Source organism: Mizuhopecten yessoensis, unplaced genomic scaffold, assembly GCF_002113885.1.
Source record: "Mizuhopecten yessoensis strain PY_sf001 unplaced genomic scaffold, ASM211388v2 scaffold10649, whole genome shotgun sequence".
Taxonomy (NCBI): domain Eukaryota; kingdom Metazoa; phylum Mollusca; class Bivalvia; order Pectinida; family Pectinidae; genus Mizuhopecten; species Mizuhopecten yessoensis.
The window spans coordinates 275,742-292,557 of record NW_018408652.1 but is presented as its reverse complement, the minus strand read 5'-3'; the positions used below and the strand labels follow the sequence as shown (position 1 = coordinate 292,557).

The 16,816-nt window shown below is 36.6% G+C and overlaps 1 protein-coding gene across 1 annotated transcript in view; it reads left to right on the top strand.

The window, feature by feature from the left end:
* The window catches only part of LOC110461670 (fatty acid desaturase 2-like), a 79,406-nt gene extending 65,842 nt beyond the window's left edge, over positions 1-13,564 (top strand). The window contains exon 13 of the mRNA XM_021515242.1: positions 12,983-13,564. Within this exon, the coding sequence (XP_021370917.1) occupies positions 12,983-13,040 (58 nt within the window). The 3' untranslated portion in view covers positions 13,041-13,564. The remainder of the gene's footprint in view (positions 1-12,982) is intronic.
* The last annotated feature ends 3,252 nt before the right edge of the window (positions 13,565-16,816 follow it).

The window sequence follows — 16,816 nt, the reverse complement described above, 5'->3', positions numbered from 1 at the left end:
TTTTATTTTATTTTTTATTTTGCACATAAATTTACAATGGCATTGTCAAATCTCACAATGCCCAGCGATATTTCAGCAGCCGTCATGTTTATTTATATTGGATATTGTAGTTCCGGTCAGTGTTGTATTAATACGCTAAGAATTGTGTCTCGTGATGCATGGTAATTAAAGTCCCATCAACGACACAGCTTTCAAAGAGGCTTTATAGTGACAATGCCATGCAAATGTAAATATATATTATATGAGGACTGAGGCTGAGTGTTAAGTTGAGCTTAATTCTTGCTCAATTAAAAAGAGTACTGTGCTTTGATAAGAAAATTTCCAAACTAAAGTTTCTGCAAGATAGAGGCTGTGGCTTAAACTTCGAAGTTGAGCTATATCAGCACATAACTAATTATAAGCATCCACATGCTATGACCGGTTAATTGTTTCTGGGCAATAACTTGATATTGATGAAATTTTGTCAATATTCATATCATACAATGACAAAAGCTAAGCTTAAATGTGAGCAAAATCTGCAAATAATTTATTAGCATATTGCTATCTGATTGGTTTATTGTTTTCACACAATAATTAAGTCAAATATGGCATGATTCTGATGAGTCTTGGTCAATATTTGCACTTTGTCTAATATTGAAATCTGCCAATAATTAATGAATGGTTAAAGGTGAATTGATTATTGGTAAAAAAGGGGCAATTTCAATTTCTTTTTTTCTTGATTTGAAACATATACAAAGGGATACAATTCCTATGAAAATCAATTTCTTAAAGGTCATAAAAGAAATATGAAATATATTCCTTTAGCTTGAGTTGGTCAAGTACATGTTTTCTCCTTCATCACACTTCAGAAATAGTCTTAAGGATGTAATTGTGAGGTTTCCATCACACTCCAGAAATAGTCTTAAGGATGTAATTGTGAGGTTTCAATCAAGTTTAAGTCTCATTTTGATCTCATGTTAGGGGTTTTTGTAATATTTAATTAGAGTAGGATCAATTTTGATAGCAAACACGCATCTGAAATAATGTGTCAAAATCTAGATGTCTGTTGTTTGTAGAACTTCTTTCACCAGAATTTAAGAAAACTGACCATGTCAGCGGCGATTTTGAAAACATGTATTTCTGTGTATTTGTCACCTTTTTTGACGCTAGATTGATCAGTTAAATCCCCAGTATGTCTCCATTTTGACGCTAGATTGATCAGTTAAATCCTCAGTATGTCTCCATTTTGACGCTAGATTGATCAGTTAAATCCTCAGTATGTCTCCATTTTGAGGCTAGATTGATCAGTTAAATCCTCAGTATGTCTCCATTTTGACGCTAGATCAGTTAAATCCTCAGTATGTCTCCATTTTGAGGCTAAATTGATCAGTTAAGTCCTCAGTATGTCTCCATTTTGAGGCTAGATTGATCAGTTAAATCCTCAGTATGTCTCCATTTTGAGGCTAGATTGATCAGTTAAATCCTCAGTATGTCTCCATTTTGAGGCTAGATTGATCAGTTAAATCCTCAGTATGTCTCCATTTTGAGGCTAGATTGATCAGTTAAATCCTCAGTATGTCTCCATTTTGAGGCTAGATTGATCAGTTAAATCCTCAGTATGTCTCCATTTTGAGGCTAGATTGATCAGTTAAATCCTCAGTATGTCTCCATTTTGAGGCTAGATTGATCAGTTAAATCCTCAGTATGTCTCCATTTTGAGGCTAGATTGATCAGTTAAATCCTCAGTATGTCTCCATTTTGAGGCTAGATTGATCAGTTAAATCCTCAGTATGTCTCCATTTTGAGGCTAGATTGATCAGTTAAATCCTCAGTATGTCTCCATTTTGAGGCTAGATTGATCAGTTAAATCCTCAGTATGTCTCCATTTTGAGGCTAGATTGATCAGTTAAATCCTCAGTATGTCTCCATTTTGAGGCTAGATTGATCAGTTAAATCCTCAGTATGTCTCCATTTTGAGGCTAGATTGATCAGTTAAATCCTCAGTATGTCTCCATTTTGAGGCTAGATTGATCAGTTAAATCCTCAGTATGTCTCCATTTTGAGGCTAGATTGATCAGTTAAATCCTCAGTATGTCTCCATTTTGAGGCTAGATTGATCAGTTAAATCCTCAGTATGTCTCCATTTTGAGGCTAGATTGATCAGTTAAATCCTCAGTATGTCTCCATTTTGAGGCTAGATTGATCAGTTAAATCCTCAGTATGTCTCCATTTTGAGGCTAGATTGATCAGTTAAATCCTCAGTATGTCTCCATTTTGAGGCTAGATTGATCAGTTAAATCCTCAGTATGTCTCCATTTTGAGGCTAGATTGATCAGTTAAATCCTCAGTATGTCTCCATTTTGAGGCTAGATTGATCAGTTAAATCCTCAGTATGTCTCCATTTTGAGGCTAGATTGATCAGTTAAATCCTCAGTATGTCTCCATTTTGAGGCTAGATTGATCAGTTAAATCCTCAGTATGTCTCCATTTTGAGGCTAGATTGATCAGTTAAATCCTCAGTATGTCTCCATTTTGAGGCTAGATTGATCAGTTAAATCCTCAGTATGTCTCCATTTTGAGGCTAGATTGATCAGTTAAATCCTCAGTATGTCTCCATTTTGAGGCTAGATTGATCAGTTAAATCCTCAGTATGTCTCCATTTTGAGGCTAGATTGATCAGTTAAATCCTCAGTATGTCTCCATTTTGAGGCTAGATTGATCAGTTAAATCCTCAGTATGTCTCCATTTTGAGGCTAGATTGATCAGTTAAATCCTCAGTATGTCTCCATTTTGAGGCTAGATTGATCAGTTAAATCCTCAGTATGTCTCCATTTTGAGGCTAGATTGATCAGTTAAATCCTCAGTATGTCTCCATTTTGAGGCTAGATTGATCAGTTAAATCCTCAGTATGTCTCCATTTTGAGGCTAGATTGATCAGTTAAATCCTCAGTATGTCTCCATTTTGAGGCTAGATTGATCAGTTAAATCCTCAGTATGTCTCCATTTTGAGGCTAGATTGATCAGTTAAATCCTCAGTATGTCTCCATTTTGAGGCTAGATTGATCAGTTAAATCCTCAGTATGTCTCCATTTTGAGGCTAGATTGATCAGTTAAATCCTCAGTATGTCTCCATTTTGAGGCTAGATTGATCAGTTAAATCCTCAGTATGTCTCCATTTTGAGGCTAGATTGATCAGTTAAATCCTCAGTATGTCTCCATTTTGAGGCTAGATTGATCAGTTAAATCCTCAGTATGTCTCCATTTTGAGGCTAGATTGATCAGTTAAATCCTCAGTATGTCTCCATTTTGAGGCTAGATTGATCAGTTAAATCCTCAGTATGTCTCCATTTTGAGGCTAGATTGATCAGTTAAATCCTCAGTATGTCTCCATTTTGAGGCTAGATTGATCAGTTAAATCCTCAGTATGTCTCCATTTTGAGGCTAGATTGATCAGTTAAATCCTCAGTATGTCTCCATTTTGAGGCTAGATTGATCAGTTAAATCCTCAGTATGTCTCCATTTTGAGGCTAGATTGATCAGTTAAATCCTCAGTATGTCTCCATTTTGAGGCTAGATTGATCAGTTAAATCCTCAGTATGTCTCCATTTTGAGGCTAGATTGATCAGTTAAATCCTCAGTATGTCTCCATTTTGAGGCTAGATTGATCAGTTAAATCCTCAGTATGTCTCCATTTTGAGGCTAGATTGATCAGTTAAATCCTCAGTATGTCTCCATTTTGAGGCTAGATTGATCAGTTAAATCCTCAGTATGTCTCCATTTTGAGGCTAGATTGATCAGTTAAATCCTCAGTATGTCTCCATTTTGAGGCTAGATTGATCAGTTAAATCCTCAGTATGTCTCCATTTTGAGGCTAGATTGATCAGTTAAATCCTCAGTATGTCTCCATTTTGAGGCTAGATTGATCAGTTAAATCCTCAGTATGTCTCCATTTTGAGGCTAGATTGATCAGTTAAATCCTCAGTATGTCTCCATTTTGAGGCTAGATTGATCAGTTAAATCCTCAGTATGTCTCCATTTTGAGGCTAGATTGATCAGTTAAATCCTCAGTATGTCTCCATTTTGAGGCTAGATTGATCAGTTAAATCCTCAGTATGTCTCCATTTTGAGGCTAGATTGATCAGTTAAATCCTCAGTATGTCTCCATTTTGAGGCTAGATTGATCAGTTAAATCCTCAGTATGTCTCCATTTTGAGGCTAGATTGATCAGTTAAATCCTCAGTATGTCTCCATTTTGAGGCTAGATTGATCAGTTAAATCCTCAGTATGTCTCCATTTTGAGGCTAGATTGATCAGTTAAATCCTCAGTATGTCTCCATTTTGAGGCTAGATTGATCAGTTAAATCCTCAGTATGTCTCCATTTTGAGGCTAGATTGATCAGTTAAATCCTCAGTATGTCTCCATTTTGAGGCTAGATTGATCAGTTAAATCCTCAGTATGTCTCCATTTTGAGGCTAGATTGATCAGTTAAATCCTCAGTATGTCTCCATTTTGAGGCTAGATTGATCAGTTAAATCCTCAGTATGTCTCCATTTTGAGGCTAGATTGATCAGTTAAATCCTCAGTATGTCTCCATTTTGAGGCTAGATTGATCAGTTAAATCCTCAGTATGTCTCCATTTTGAGGCTAGATTGATCAGTTAAATCCTCAGTATGTCTCCATTTTGAGGCTAGATTGATCAGTTAAATCCTCAGTATGTCTCCATTTTGAGGCTAGATTGATCAGTTAAATCCTCAGTATGTCTCCATTTTGAGGCTAGATTGATCAGTTAAATCCTCAGTATGTCTCCATTTTGAGGCTAGATTGATCAGTTAAATCCTCAGTATGTCTCCATTTTGAGGCTAGATTGATCAGTTAAATCCTCAGTATGTCTCCATTTTGAGGCTAGATTGATCAGTTAAATCCTCAGTATGTCTCCATTTTGAGGCTAGATTGATCAGTTAAATCCTCAGTATGTCTCCATTTTGAGGCTAGATTGATCAGTTAAATCCTCAGTATGTCTCCATTTTGAGGCTAGATTGATCAGTTAAATCCTCAGTATGTCTCCATTTTGAGGCTAGATTGATCAGTTAAATCCTCAGTATGTCTCCATTTTGAGGCTAGATTGATCAGTTAAATCCTCAGTATGTCTCCATTTTGAGGCTAGATTGATCAGTTAAATCCTCAGTATGTCTCCATTTTGAGGCTAGATTGATCAGTTAAATCCTCAGTATGTCTCCATTTTGAGGCTAGATTGATCAGTTAAATCCTCAGTATGTCTCCATTTTGAGGCTAGATTGATCAGTTAAATCCTCAGTATGTCTCCATTTTGAGGCTAGATTGATCAGTTAAATCCTCAGTATGTCTCCATTTTGAGGCTAGATTGATCAGTTAAATCCTCAGTATGTCTCCATTTTGAGGCTAGATTGATCAGTTAAATCCTCAGTATGTCTCCATTTTGAGGCTAGATTGATCAGTTAAATCCTCAGTATGTCTCCATTTTGAGGCTAGATTGATCAGTTAAATCCTCAGTATGTCTCCATTTTGAGGCTAGATTGATCAGTTAAATCCTCAGTATGTCTCCATTTTGAGGCTAGATTGATCAGTTAAATCCTCAGTATGTCTCCATTTTGAGGCTAGATTGATCAGTTAAATCCTCAGTATGTCTCCATTTTGAGGCTAGATTGATCAGTTAAATCCTCAGTATGTCTCCATTTTGAGGCTAGATTGATCAGTTAAATCCTCAGTATGTCTCCATTTTGAGGCTAGATTGATCAGTTAAATCCTCAGTATGTCTCCATTTTGAGGCTAGATTGATCAGTTAAATCCTCAGTATGTCTCCATTTTGAGGCTAGATTGATCAGTTAAATCCTCAGTATGTCTCCATTTTGAGGCTAGATTGATCAGTTAAATCCTCAGTATGTCTCCATTTTGAGGCTAGATTGATCAGTTAAATCCTCAGTATGTCTCCATTTTGAGGCTAGATTGATCAGTTAAATCCTCAGTATGTCTCCATTTTGAGGCTAGATTGATCAGTTAAATCCTCAGTATGTCTCCATTTTGAGGCTAGATTGATCAGTTAAATCCTCAGTATGTCTCCATTTTGAGGCTAGATTGATCAGTTAAATCCTCAGTATGTCTCCATTTTGAGGCTAGATTGATCAGTTAAATCCTCAGTATGTCTCCATTTTGAGGCTAGATTGATCAGTTAAATCCTCAGTATGTCTCCATTTTGAGGCTAGATTGATCAGTTAAATCCTCAGTATGTCTCCATTTTGAGGCTAGATTGATCAGTTAAATCCTCAGTATGTCTCCATTTTGAGGCTAGATTGATCAGTTAAATCCTCAGTATGTCTCCATTTTGAGGCTAGATTGATCAGTTAAATCCTCAGTATGTCTCCATTTTGAGGCTAGATTGATCAGTTAAATCCTCAGTATGTCTCCATTTTGAGGCTAGATTGATCAGTTAAATCCTCAGTATGTCTCCATTTTGAGGCTAGATTGATCAGTTAAATCCTCAGTATGTCTCCATTTTGAGGCTAGATTGATCAGTTAAATCCTCAGTATGTCTCCATTTTGAGGCTAGATTGATCAGTTAAATCCTCAGTATGTCTCCATTTTGAGGCTAGATTGATCAGTTAAATCCTCAGTATGTCTCCATTTTGAGGCTAGATTGATCAGTTAAATCCTCAGTATGTCTCCATTTTGAGGCTAGATTGATCAGTTAAATCCTCAGTATGTCTCCATTTTGAGGCTAGATTGATCAGTTAAATCCTCAGTATGTCTCCATTTTGAGGCTAGATTGATCAGTTAAATCCTCAGTATGTCTCCATTTTGAGGCTAGATTGATCAGTTAAATCCTCAGTATGTCTCCATTTTGAGGCTAGATTGATCAGTTAAATCCTCAGTATGTCTCCATTTTGAGGCTAGATTGATCAGTTAAATCCTCAGTATGTCTCCATTTTGAGGCTAGATTGATCAGTTAAATCCTCAGTATGTCTCCATTTTGAGGCTAGATTGATCAGTTAAATCCTCAGTATGTCTCCATTTTGAGGCTAGATTGATCAGTTAAATCCTCAGTATGTCTCCATTTTGAGGCTAGATTGATCAGTTAAATCCTCAGTATGTCTCCATTTTGAGGCTAGATTGATCAGTTAAATCCTCAGTATGTCTCCATTTTGAGGCTAGATTGATCAGTTAAATCCTCAGTATGTCTCCATTTTGAGGCTAGATTGATCAGTTAAATCCTCAGTATGTCTCCATTTTGAGGCTAGATTGATCAGTTAAATCCTCAGTATGTCTCCATTTTGAGGCTAGATTGATCAGTTAAATCCTCAGTATGTCTCCATTTTGAGGCTAGATTGATCAGTTAAATCCTCAGTATGTCTCCATTTTGAGGCTAGATTGATCAGTTAAATCCTCAGTATGTCTCCATTTTGAGGCTAGATTGATCAGTTAAATCCTCAGTATGTCTCCATTTTGAGGCTAGATTGATCAGTTAAATCCTCAGTATGTCTCCATTTTGAGGCTAGATTGATCAGTTAAATCCTCAGTATGTCTCCATTTTGAGGCTAGATTGATCAGTTAAATCCTCAGTATGTCTCCATTTTGAGGCTAGATTGATCAGTTAAATCCTCAGTATGTCTCCATTTTGAGGCTAGATTGATCAGTTAAATCCTCAGTATGTCTCCATTTTGAGGCTAGATTGATCAGTTAAATCCTCAGTATGTCTCCATTTTGAGGCTAGATTGATCAGTTAAATCCTCAGTATGTCTCCATTTTGAGGCTAGATTGATCAGTTAAATCCTCAGTATGTCTCCATTTTGAGGCTAGATTGATCAGTTAAATCCTCAGTATGTCTCCATTTTGAGGCTAGATTGATCAGTTAAATCCTCAGTATGTCTCCATTTTGAGGCTAGATTGATCAGTTAAATCCTCAGTATGTCTCCATTTTGAGGCTAGATTGATCAGTTAAATCCTCAGTATGTCTCCATTTTGAGGCTAGATTGATCAGTTAAATCCTCAGTATGTCTCCATTTTGAGGCTAGATTGATCAGTTAAATCCTCAGTATGTCTCCATTTTGAGGCTAGATTGATCAGTTAAATCCTCAGTATGTCTCCATTTTGAGGCTAGATTGATCAGTTAAATCCTCAGTATGTCTCCATTTTGAGGCTAGATTGATCAGTTAAATCCTCAGTATGTCTCCATTTTGAGGCTAGATTGATCAGTTAAATCCTCAGTATGTCTCCATTTTGAGGCTAGATTGATCAGTTAAATCCTCAGTATGTCTCCATTTTGAGGCTAGATTGATCAGTTAAATCCTCAGTATGTCTCCATTTTGAGGCTAGATTGATCAGTTAAATCCTCAGTATGTCTCCATTTTGAGGCTAGATTGATCAGTTAAATCCTCAGTATGTCTCCATTTTGAGGCTAGATTGATCAGTTAAATCCTCAGTATGTCTCCATTTTGAGGCTAGATTGATCAGTTAAATCCTCAGTATGTCTCCATTTTGAGGCTAGATTGATCAGTTAAATCCTCAGTATGTCTCCATTTTGAGGCTAGATTGATCAGTTAAATCCTCAGTATGTCTCCATTTTGAGGCTAGATTGATCAGTTAAATCCTCAGTATGTCTCCATTTTGAGGCTAGATTGATCAGTTAAATCCTCAGTATGTCTCCATTTTGAGGCTAGATTGATCAGTTAAATCCTCAGTATGTCTCCATTTTGAGGCTAGATTGATCAGTTAAATCCTCAGTATGTCTCCATTTTGAGGCTAGATTGATCAGTTAAATCCTCAGTATGTCTCCATTTTGAGGCTAGATTGATCAGTTAAATCCTCAGTATGTCTCCATTTTGAGGCTAGATTGATCAGTTAAATCCTCAGTATGTCTCCATTTTGAGGCTAGATTGATCAGTTAAATCCTCAGTATGTCTCCATTTTGACGCTAGATTGATCAGTTAAATCCTCAGTATGTCTCCATTTTGACGCTAGATCAGTTAAATCCTCAGTATGTCTCCATTTTGACGCTAGATCAGTTAAATCTGCAGTATGTCTCCATTTTGAGTTGAAGCAAGTCCATTTTTGGTGTACAACTTTATAATGTTCAATGTTATGAAAATCATATGCAGTTAGTGTAAAGTTATACTATTTTGGTATTTGTTTTTACCAATTTTAGTGTAATTGAAGCACATTTGATTTTTGACCCGGAAGTGGTGAAAAATAACACAAATAATAATAGAACAAAAACAGAAGCACACAGACCTCCCAATTTTTATGGCTGTTTTAAAAAGAGAAACCTAACCTGGAACTGTTAAATATTTCAAAAAAAAATAAAATAGCAGAACTATTCATTTAAAGCATTAAATCTGCAAAAAATGGTGAAAAAATCTGTCTTTGTCATTAAAGAATAAGGGGTAGGGGTAACTTAAATTGCTTTTCTGAGTTAAAAAAATAAGTGAATGAAATTTTACTTACATAATTTAAAAGAAAATACTATTTTTGTCAATTCTGAAAACATTCATATATATCTGATAACACACTTGGAAGATATAATAAGAATTTATCCTGCAATGGGTCAAAACAGCAAAACTCGCTTATATCACATATTATGTCAAATTGGTATATTTGACTGATCATAGCACAAAATAAGCACACGGATATATAATTCTTTTTGCATTTCCTGCTATGCCATGAACTCCCTTTTCAAAAAATGTATATGAGAAAAAAGGTTTTATACAGGAAATGTTTGACTTCTCAGAGGAGTACATCCTTATAGCTTTAATGAGTACAACAGTAAATATTTTCATGCATATATCAATATACAATAATGCATCAGAAGTACGTCAGATTGGCATTAGACAGACGTATATTGTTACACCCTGTGGTACCCTTGTTAGTGCGTCAAATTGGCATTAGACAGACGTATATTGTTACACCCTGTGGTACCCTTGCCATACCGTTGCGTCCGTCGTACGTCCGTCGTCTGTCCGTCCGTCTGTCCGTACGTACGTCAACAATTTCTTTAAACGACTTCTTCTTCTTAACCACTGATTGGAATTCAACTAAATTTTACTGGAAGCATCCCTAGGTGTTGGGGATTCAAAATTGTACAAATGGTGGGGCTGCCCCCCAAGGGGGCTGAGGGGCGGGGCCAAAAGGGGGCAATTTGGCTATATTGCTTTAAGCGACTGCTTCTCTGGAACTAAGAAGTGGATATCAACAATATTTGACTGGAAGCATCCCTAGGTGATGGGGATTCATAATTGTACAAATGATGGGGCTGATTCCCCAGGGGGCTGAGGGGCGGGGCAAAAAGGGGGCAATTTGGCTATATTGCTACAAACAACTTCTTCTGTAGAACCATGTCATGGATATCAACCATATTTGACTGGAAGCATCCCTAGGTGGTGGGGATTCAAAATTGTACAAATGGTTGGACTGACCCCCCAGGGGGCTGAGGGTCGGGGCCAAAAGGAGTCAATTTGGCTATATTGCTTTAAGCGACTTCTTCTCTGGAACTAAGAAGTCGATGTCAACCATATTTAACTGGAAGCATCCCTAGGTGTAAGGGATTCAAAATTGTACAAATGATGGAGCTGACCCCCAAGGGGGCTGAGAGGCGGGGCAAAAAGGGGTCAATTTTGTAATATTGCTTATAATAAGCGACTTCTTCTCTGGAACTAAGAGGTGGATATCAACCATATTTGACTGGAAGCATCCCTAGGTGGTGGGGATTCAAAATTATACAAATGGTGGGGCTGAGGGCGGGGCCAAAAAAGGGGCAATTTGGCTATATTGCTATAAACGACTTCTACTGTAGAACTATGCCATGGATATTGATCATATTTTGTCGGAAGCATTCATGGGAGGTAGGGATTCAAAATTGTACAAATGGTGGGGCTGACCCCCCGGGCTAAGGGGTGGGGCCAAAAAAAGTGTATTACTTGGAAATGGTTGAGATCCCCACCATATAACCATGGTAAACAATTGCTGAGTATAAAGAGAAGAATGCACATTTGCTTCCAGGATGGCTATAGAGTCTGGCCCCACCCTTGGAGACATAGTCCCTGGGCCATAACTTTAAAACTGTTGAGATCCCCACCCCAAAACTATATATGTAAATGCTGGGCATAAAAAGACGAATGCAGTCATGATATCAGAATAGACCCTGGGGTCTGACCGAACCCCTAGGGACCTAGTTTGTTAGTCACAGCTTGGAAACAGTTGAGAGCCCCACCCTATAACGGTATATACAATTGCTGAGTATAAAGAGTAAAGAGATGATTGCACATATGCTTCCAGGATGGCCTTGGGGACTGCCCCACCCTTGGAGACTTAACCCCTGGGTCATAACTTCGAAATGGTTTAGATCCCCACCCCAAAACTATATATACAATTGTTGGGCATAAAAAGACGAATGCAGTCAAGATATTAGAATTTACCCCAGGTTCTGCCCCACCCTTGCAGACCTAACCCCTGGGTCATAACTTTGAAATGGTTGAGATCCCCATCCCAAAACTATATATACAAATGCTGGGCAAAAGAGACAAATGCAGTCACGATATTAGAATTGATCCTGGGGTCTGGCCACAACCCTAGGGACCTAGTTTCTAAGTCAAAGCTTGGAAACAGTTGAGATCCCCACCCCATAACCATACATAAAATTGCTGGGCATGAAGAATCTAATACAGATATGCTACAAGGATTGGCCTTGGGGTCTGGCATACTCCCTTGATCTCATTCGGAGAATATTTTGCCATGATTGCTTTGGTATCCAGGTGAGCGATACAGGCCCTCTGGGCCTCTTGTTAGTATGTCAGATTGGCATTAGACAGACGTATATTGTTACACCCTGTGGTACCCTTGTTAGTATGTCAGATTGGCATTAGACAGATGTATATTGTTACACCCTGTGGTACCCTTGTTAGTATGTCAGATTGGCATAGGACAGGGGTATATTAATTGTTACACCCTGTGGTACCCTTGTAATGCCCAACAGCTCAGGTGAAGATGCATGATGAAAATGTTTATGTACAAGATAACTGAGACTAGTGGTCAGTTTGGTTTGTAAATCTTTTGAGGGAATCCTCATGACCTATTGATTTTGAGGTTTGAGTGATAATGAGACAGAATGGGTAAACACGTGCCCGACTGTGAGTTATATAAATAGATTAGAGTCGAGGCCCTTGTCATTTGTACCCATTGCTTGACAGAGCAGACGTTTTTCGAAAGCTAGCAAAATAATTTTTCAATTCCTGTTTGTGTTCAAAGTAAATTTAGCCTTTATTTTACATATAGTTATGCAATTCTTATACAATAACATTTGCAATATTAGCAAATAACATATGACATCACGAGGTTTAATTTAACGTACAAGATTCCCGTTTAGGATTTCCAACATGGGACTTACGGGCGTTACGATTCACGATATATTTTTTCTGGATTTTCAAAACATCACGATCTAAATATTAGTGTATGCCGCTTCAGCCGAAACGTTTGTGAGACATTCAATTTCATTGGCTGATCTCTAAACCCTCAGCCAATCGGCTGCGAGGATACAATTTTCACAAAGTATTTATAACAAAGTGGTGGACCGTGGTAAGGAAATGAAAATTTGTGATGCTCCAGCAAGCTTCAAATCAAAAGTGTGGAAACACTTCGGTTTCCCGTATATCGACGGCTTATATATCTCATTTTGTTTATATTTTATTTATATTTTTAAAATAAAGGTGTATCGATTAGAAATAATCGAATCGTGGTACAAATATCGAGATACGTACCAAATCGTGGGTAAAGTCTATCGTGACAGCTCTAATGGGAATGGGTATTATGTTACCTTCTCTACAACTGACCTAAATCCTTTCATGGTGGGCGCCAAGATCATTTTTGGATCTCTTGTTAATTTTCAAAAATGTTTGGTAGGAAAGGTGACAAAAGTTCTCTCTCTTTAGCTGTCCTTGATAGTGTCCTCTCTTTTTTTTAATAACTTTTTTTTTTTTGTAGATGTCTGAAGCACTCAGGTGAGCTATGGGAAGGGACATACAATGCATATCATTCCTAAGAAATCAAAAATTATCAGCTCAGTCCAAGATTTCATCTCATGGTCAATGATTCGAAGATTATGGAAAGCCAATTTAGTTTTAATCCAAGATGGCTGGATGATGATGAGACAGTTCCAGGATCGCAGAACTACCCTAAACATGATTAAAAATTATATGATAAACGTTTGTTTGCATGTACAAGTATACACTAAACATGAATAAAATATGATCAGATGTTGGTTTATATGTACGAGATGGTACATGATTATTGTGATATTGATGTTGTATTGGAATCAACTATATTAATGCATAATTGTTACAATGATCTTACAGTAAAAGATTATTAGTTATGACCAGGTTGCCATTATGATTTATAAATATTTAAATAATGGAATTTTACAAAGCACATGGACCAATTTATCCACTGAACCAGTGAAGAGATATATTATTTTCTGCAATGTTTCATTAATGTGTTATTAGCTCACCTGCCCGAAGGGAAAGTAAGCTTATGCCATGGCGCAGCGTCCGGCGTCAATATTTTACTTTAAACAACTTCTAAATAACCAAAAGGCCTAACATGATGATATTTGGCCAGAAGCATGCTTGGATGAAGGGATACCAAGTTTGTTCAAATAAATGACCTTCATCCATTTTCAAGGTCCAGGGGTCAAATATGTTAAAATCTTTAAACAACTTCTTCTGAATAACCAAGAGGCCTAGGGTGATGATATTTGGCCAGTAACATGCTGGGATAAAGGGCTACCAAATTTGACTTATATTCAAGGTCACAGGGGTCAAATATCTTTAAAGCCTTTGAACAACTTCTGAATAACCAAGAGGCCTAGGTTAATGATATTTAGCCAGTAACATGCTTGGATAAAGGGCTACCAAGTTTGTTCAAATTAATGACCTTGACATAATCGAAGGTCACATGGGTCTAATATGTTAAAAACCTTTAAACAACTTCTTTTCAATAAGCAAAAGGCCAAGAGTGATGATATTTAGCCATTTACATGCTGGGATGAAGGACTACCAAGTTTGTTAAAATGAATGACCTTCGCCCATGTTCAAGGTCAGAGTGGTCAATATATGTTTAAATCTTTAAATGATTTGTTCTGTATAACCAAAAGGTCCAGGGTAATGATATTTTGCCAGAAGCATGCTGAGTTGGAAGACTATAAACTCTGTTCAACCTAATGTCCTTGTTCAACATTCAAGGTCACACTGGCGTCATATGTTTAAATCTTTTAATAGGTTCTTATGAATCAAACACTGATATTGTGCCTGTAGTTGTATTTTAGTCCACTTTTAAGATTACAAGTGTGAGATTAATAAGTGGTGAGCGATTCAGGCCCATCGGGCCTCTTTTCATTTTTCTGTTAAATTACATGTAGTGAATAAATATGTTTCGCAAATATACTGGGAAGAACAGTTATGACAAAACTTGATGTCTTTGAATTATTGGTGCTTTTTAAAGTTTCCATATGTTAATTAGTAAAGATTTTTTTTTGGAATTTGAAATCACATTTATCAAGTAAATTGTTATTGGTGCTCCTAACGGTTGTCTTTCCTGTGAGAAAAGGGCATAAACATGTGGTGTGGTGTATGTATGTAATAATTATTATTGAAGTATATGTATATAAGTTCCCTATAGGAGGCACAAGATGCACTATTTATATATCTACACAAGGTCTGTATGTCTGTGTGTCTAATTATCTCTTTATGAGGCAATAACTTCAGAATAGCACTAATTTTATACTCTTACTCTAATCAGGTCAATACAATCATTTAAGATGTCAGAGGTCAAATAGCTGTTAAATGGTATGTATATGCAATGGTAAACAGATTTTATTTGCAATAATATCAATTTTTCAGTGTGTAGGTGGCAATATTCTGTAAAATAAATACAGGGAGATATGTATTATGAGTACAGGTTCTGTCCAGACCCTAACTGTTAAACTGAAAGTTAACCATCAGGTGTGCACTATACTTAGCTCACAGTGACCATCAGCTTAAGGTATGTATTCATATATTGGCTGATAAGGGGAGATGTATAAAACAAATCTATTATTTAAGGAGGCTCAACCCTTTTGCAATTAACCAGCAGAATTCAATGAAAGTTTCATATAATGGTTATGTCACTATGCAGAGATGATTTTATGACAATCTAAGCATTCCGATAAACTGGGGATTTTTTTGTAAAACATACTGAAAAATTGAATTTTTGTCAAATTTAACACTTTCACATTTTTTTTAAGTGTGTGGCATTTTTCAATACTATTACAACAATAGAATAATGAAAAGGAGCATTGCTAATCAGCCCTACAAATATTATATCTATCATAAAATATCTTAAACACGTTAAACAAAGTGTGTTTTATTGAAATTGTTTGGATAAAAGTAGTTATATACAGGCCAAAAGCAAACAGGACACATAGTTTCATACAAAAAGAGTAAAAAATCGAACCAAATACACACAAAGCCTTAATAAAAAAAAAAAAACATTTTACAATCATTTTGATCCCGATGACAGTTGTCTACCTTGAAAAAAATCAGAACGTTTAAAATGTAATCGTTTAAATTTATACAATGACAGTTATTTTCTTTACTAAACCAAAAACGACGGAAACAAATTAAATTATGATATTAATATTGTCAATTTACTGTTCTTTTATGGAACCAAAATTACTCTAAATCACATACACTTGAGACATCATTCCATAGCCTGCTTACGCCTGGTATATTTACATGTCAGGTACATATGTAACCATAGGCTATCGCATGGTAGCATTTTATAGGGATCTTGATATTTTACAAAACACTATTTTCACGGAGTTCTATTGTTATTACATTTGTGAAATGACTACCTGACAGAGCGTAACTCGCTCGATAACAAAAATTATAGCGACCCTGAGCTTGTGAACTAGTGTTATCACGTGAAATGTACAGGTGACGTTGCTAAACAAAACTCATCAGTCTGCATTCCATGCGCCTCATATACAACCTTCCTGAAGTTGTCTGATCGTATGTCAGTGTCTTCCCGTGAGTTAATTTATGTCTTTACATTAAAAGGATAATTAGAGATCTGATATATCACACTACACAACATATATCTGTCAGTCGGGTGTGTGGCTTAGAGATCTGATATATCACACTTCACAACATATATCTGTCAGTCGGGTGTGCAGCTTAGAGATCTGATATATCACACTACACAACATATATCTGTCAGTCGGGTGTGTGGCATAGAGATCTGATATATCACACTACACAACATATACCTGTCAGTCGGGTGTGTGGCTTAGAGATCTGATATATCACACTACATAAAATAGATCTGGTATAACACTACACGAGATAAATCTGATATTACACTACACAGCAAAGATATGATATTACACTACACAAGATAGATCTGATATTACACTACACAGCACATATCTGATATTACACTACACAGCACAAATCTGATATCACACTACACAGCAAAGATCTGATATTATACTATGCAGCACATATCTTACAATACACTACACAGCAAAGATCTGATATTACACTACACAGCACATATCTGATATTACACTACACAGCACAGATCTAACATTACATTACACTGCAAAGATTTGATATTTCACTACACAGCACATATCTGACATTACACTAGACAGCACAGATCTTACAATACACTACACAGCACAGATCTTACAATACACTACACAGCACAGATCTTACAATACACTACATTGCCCATATCTGACATTACACTAGACAGCACAGATCTTACAATACACTACAT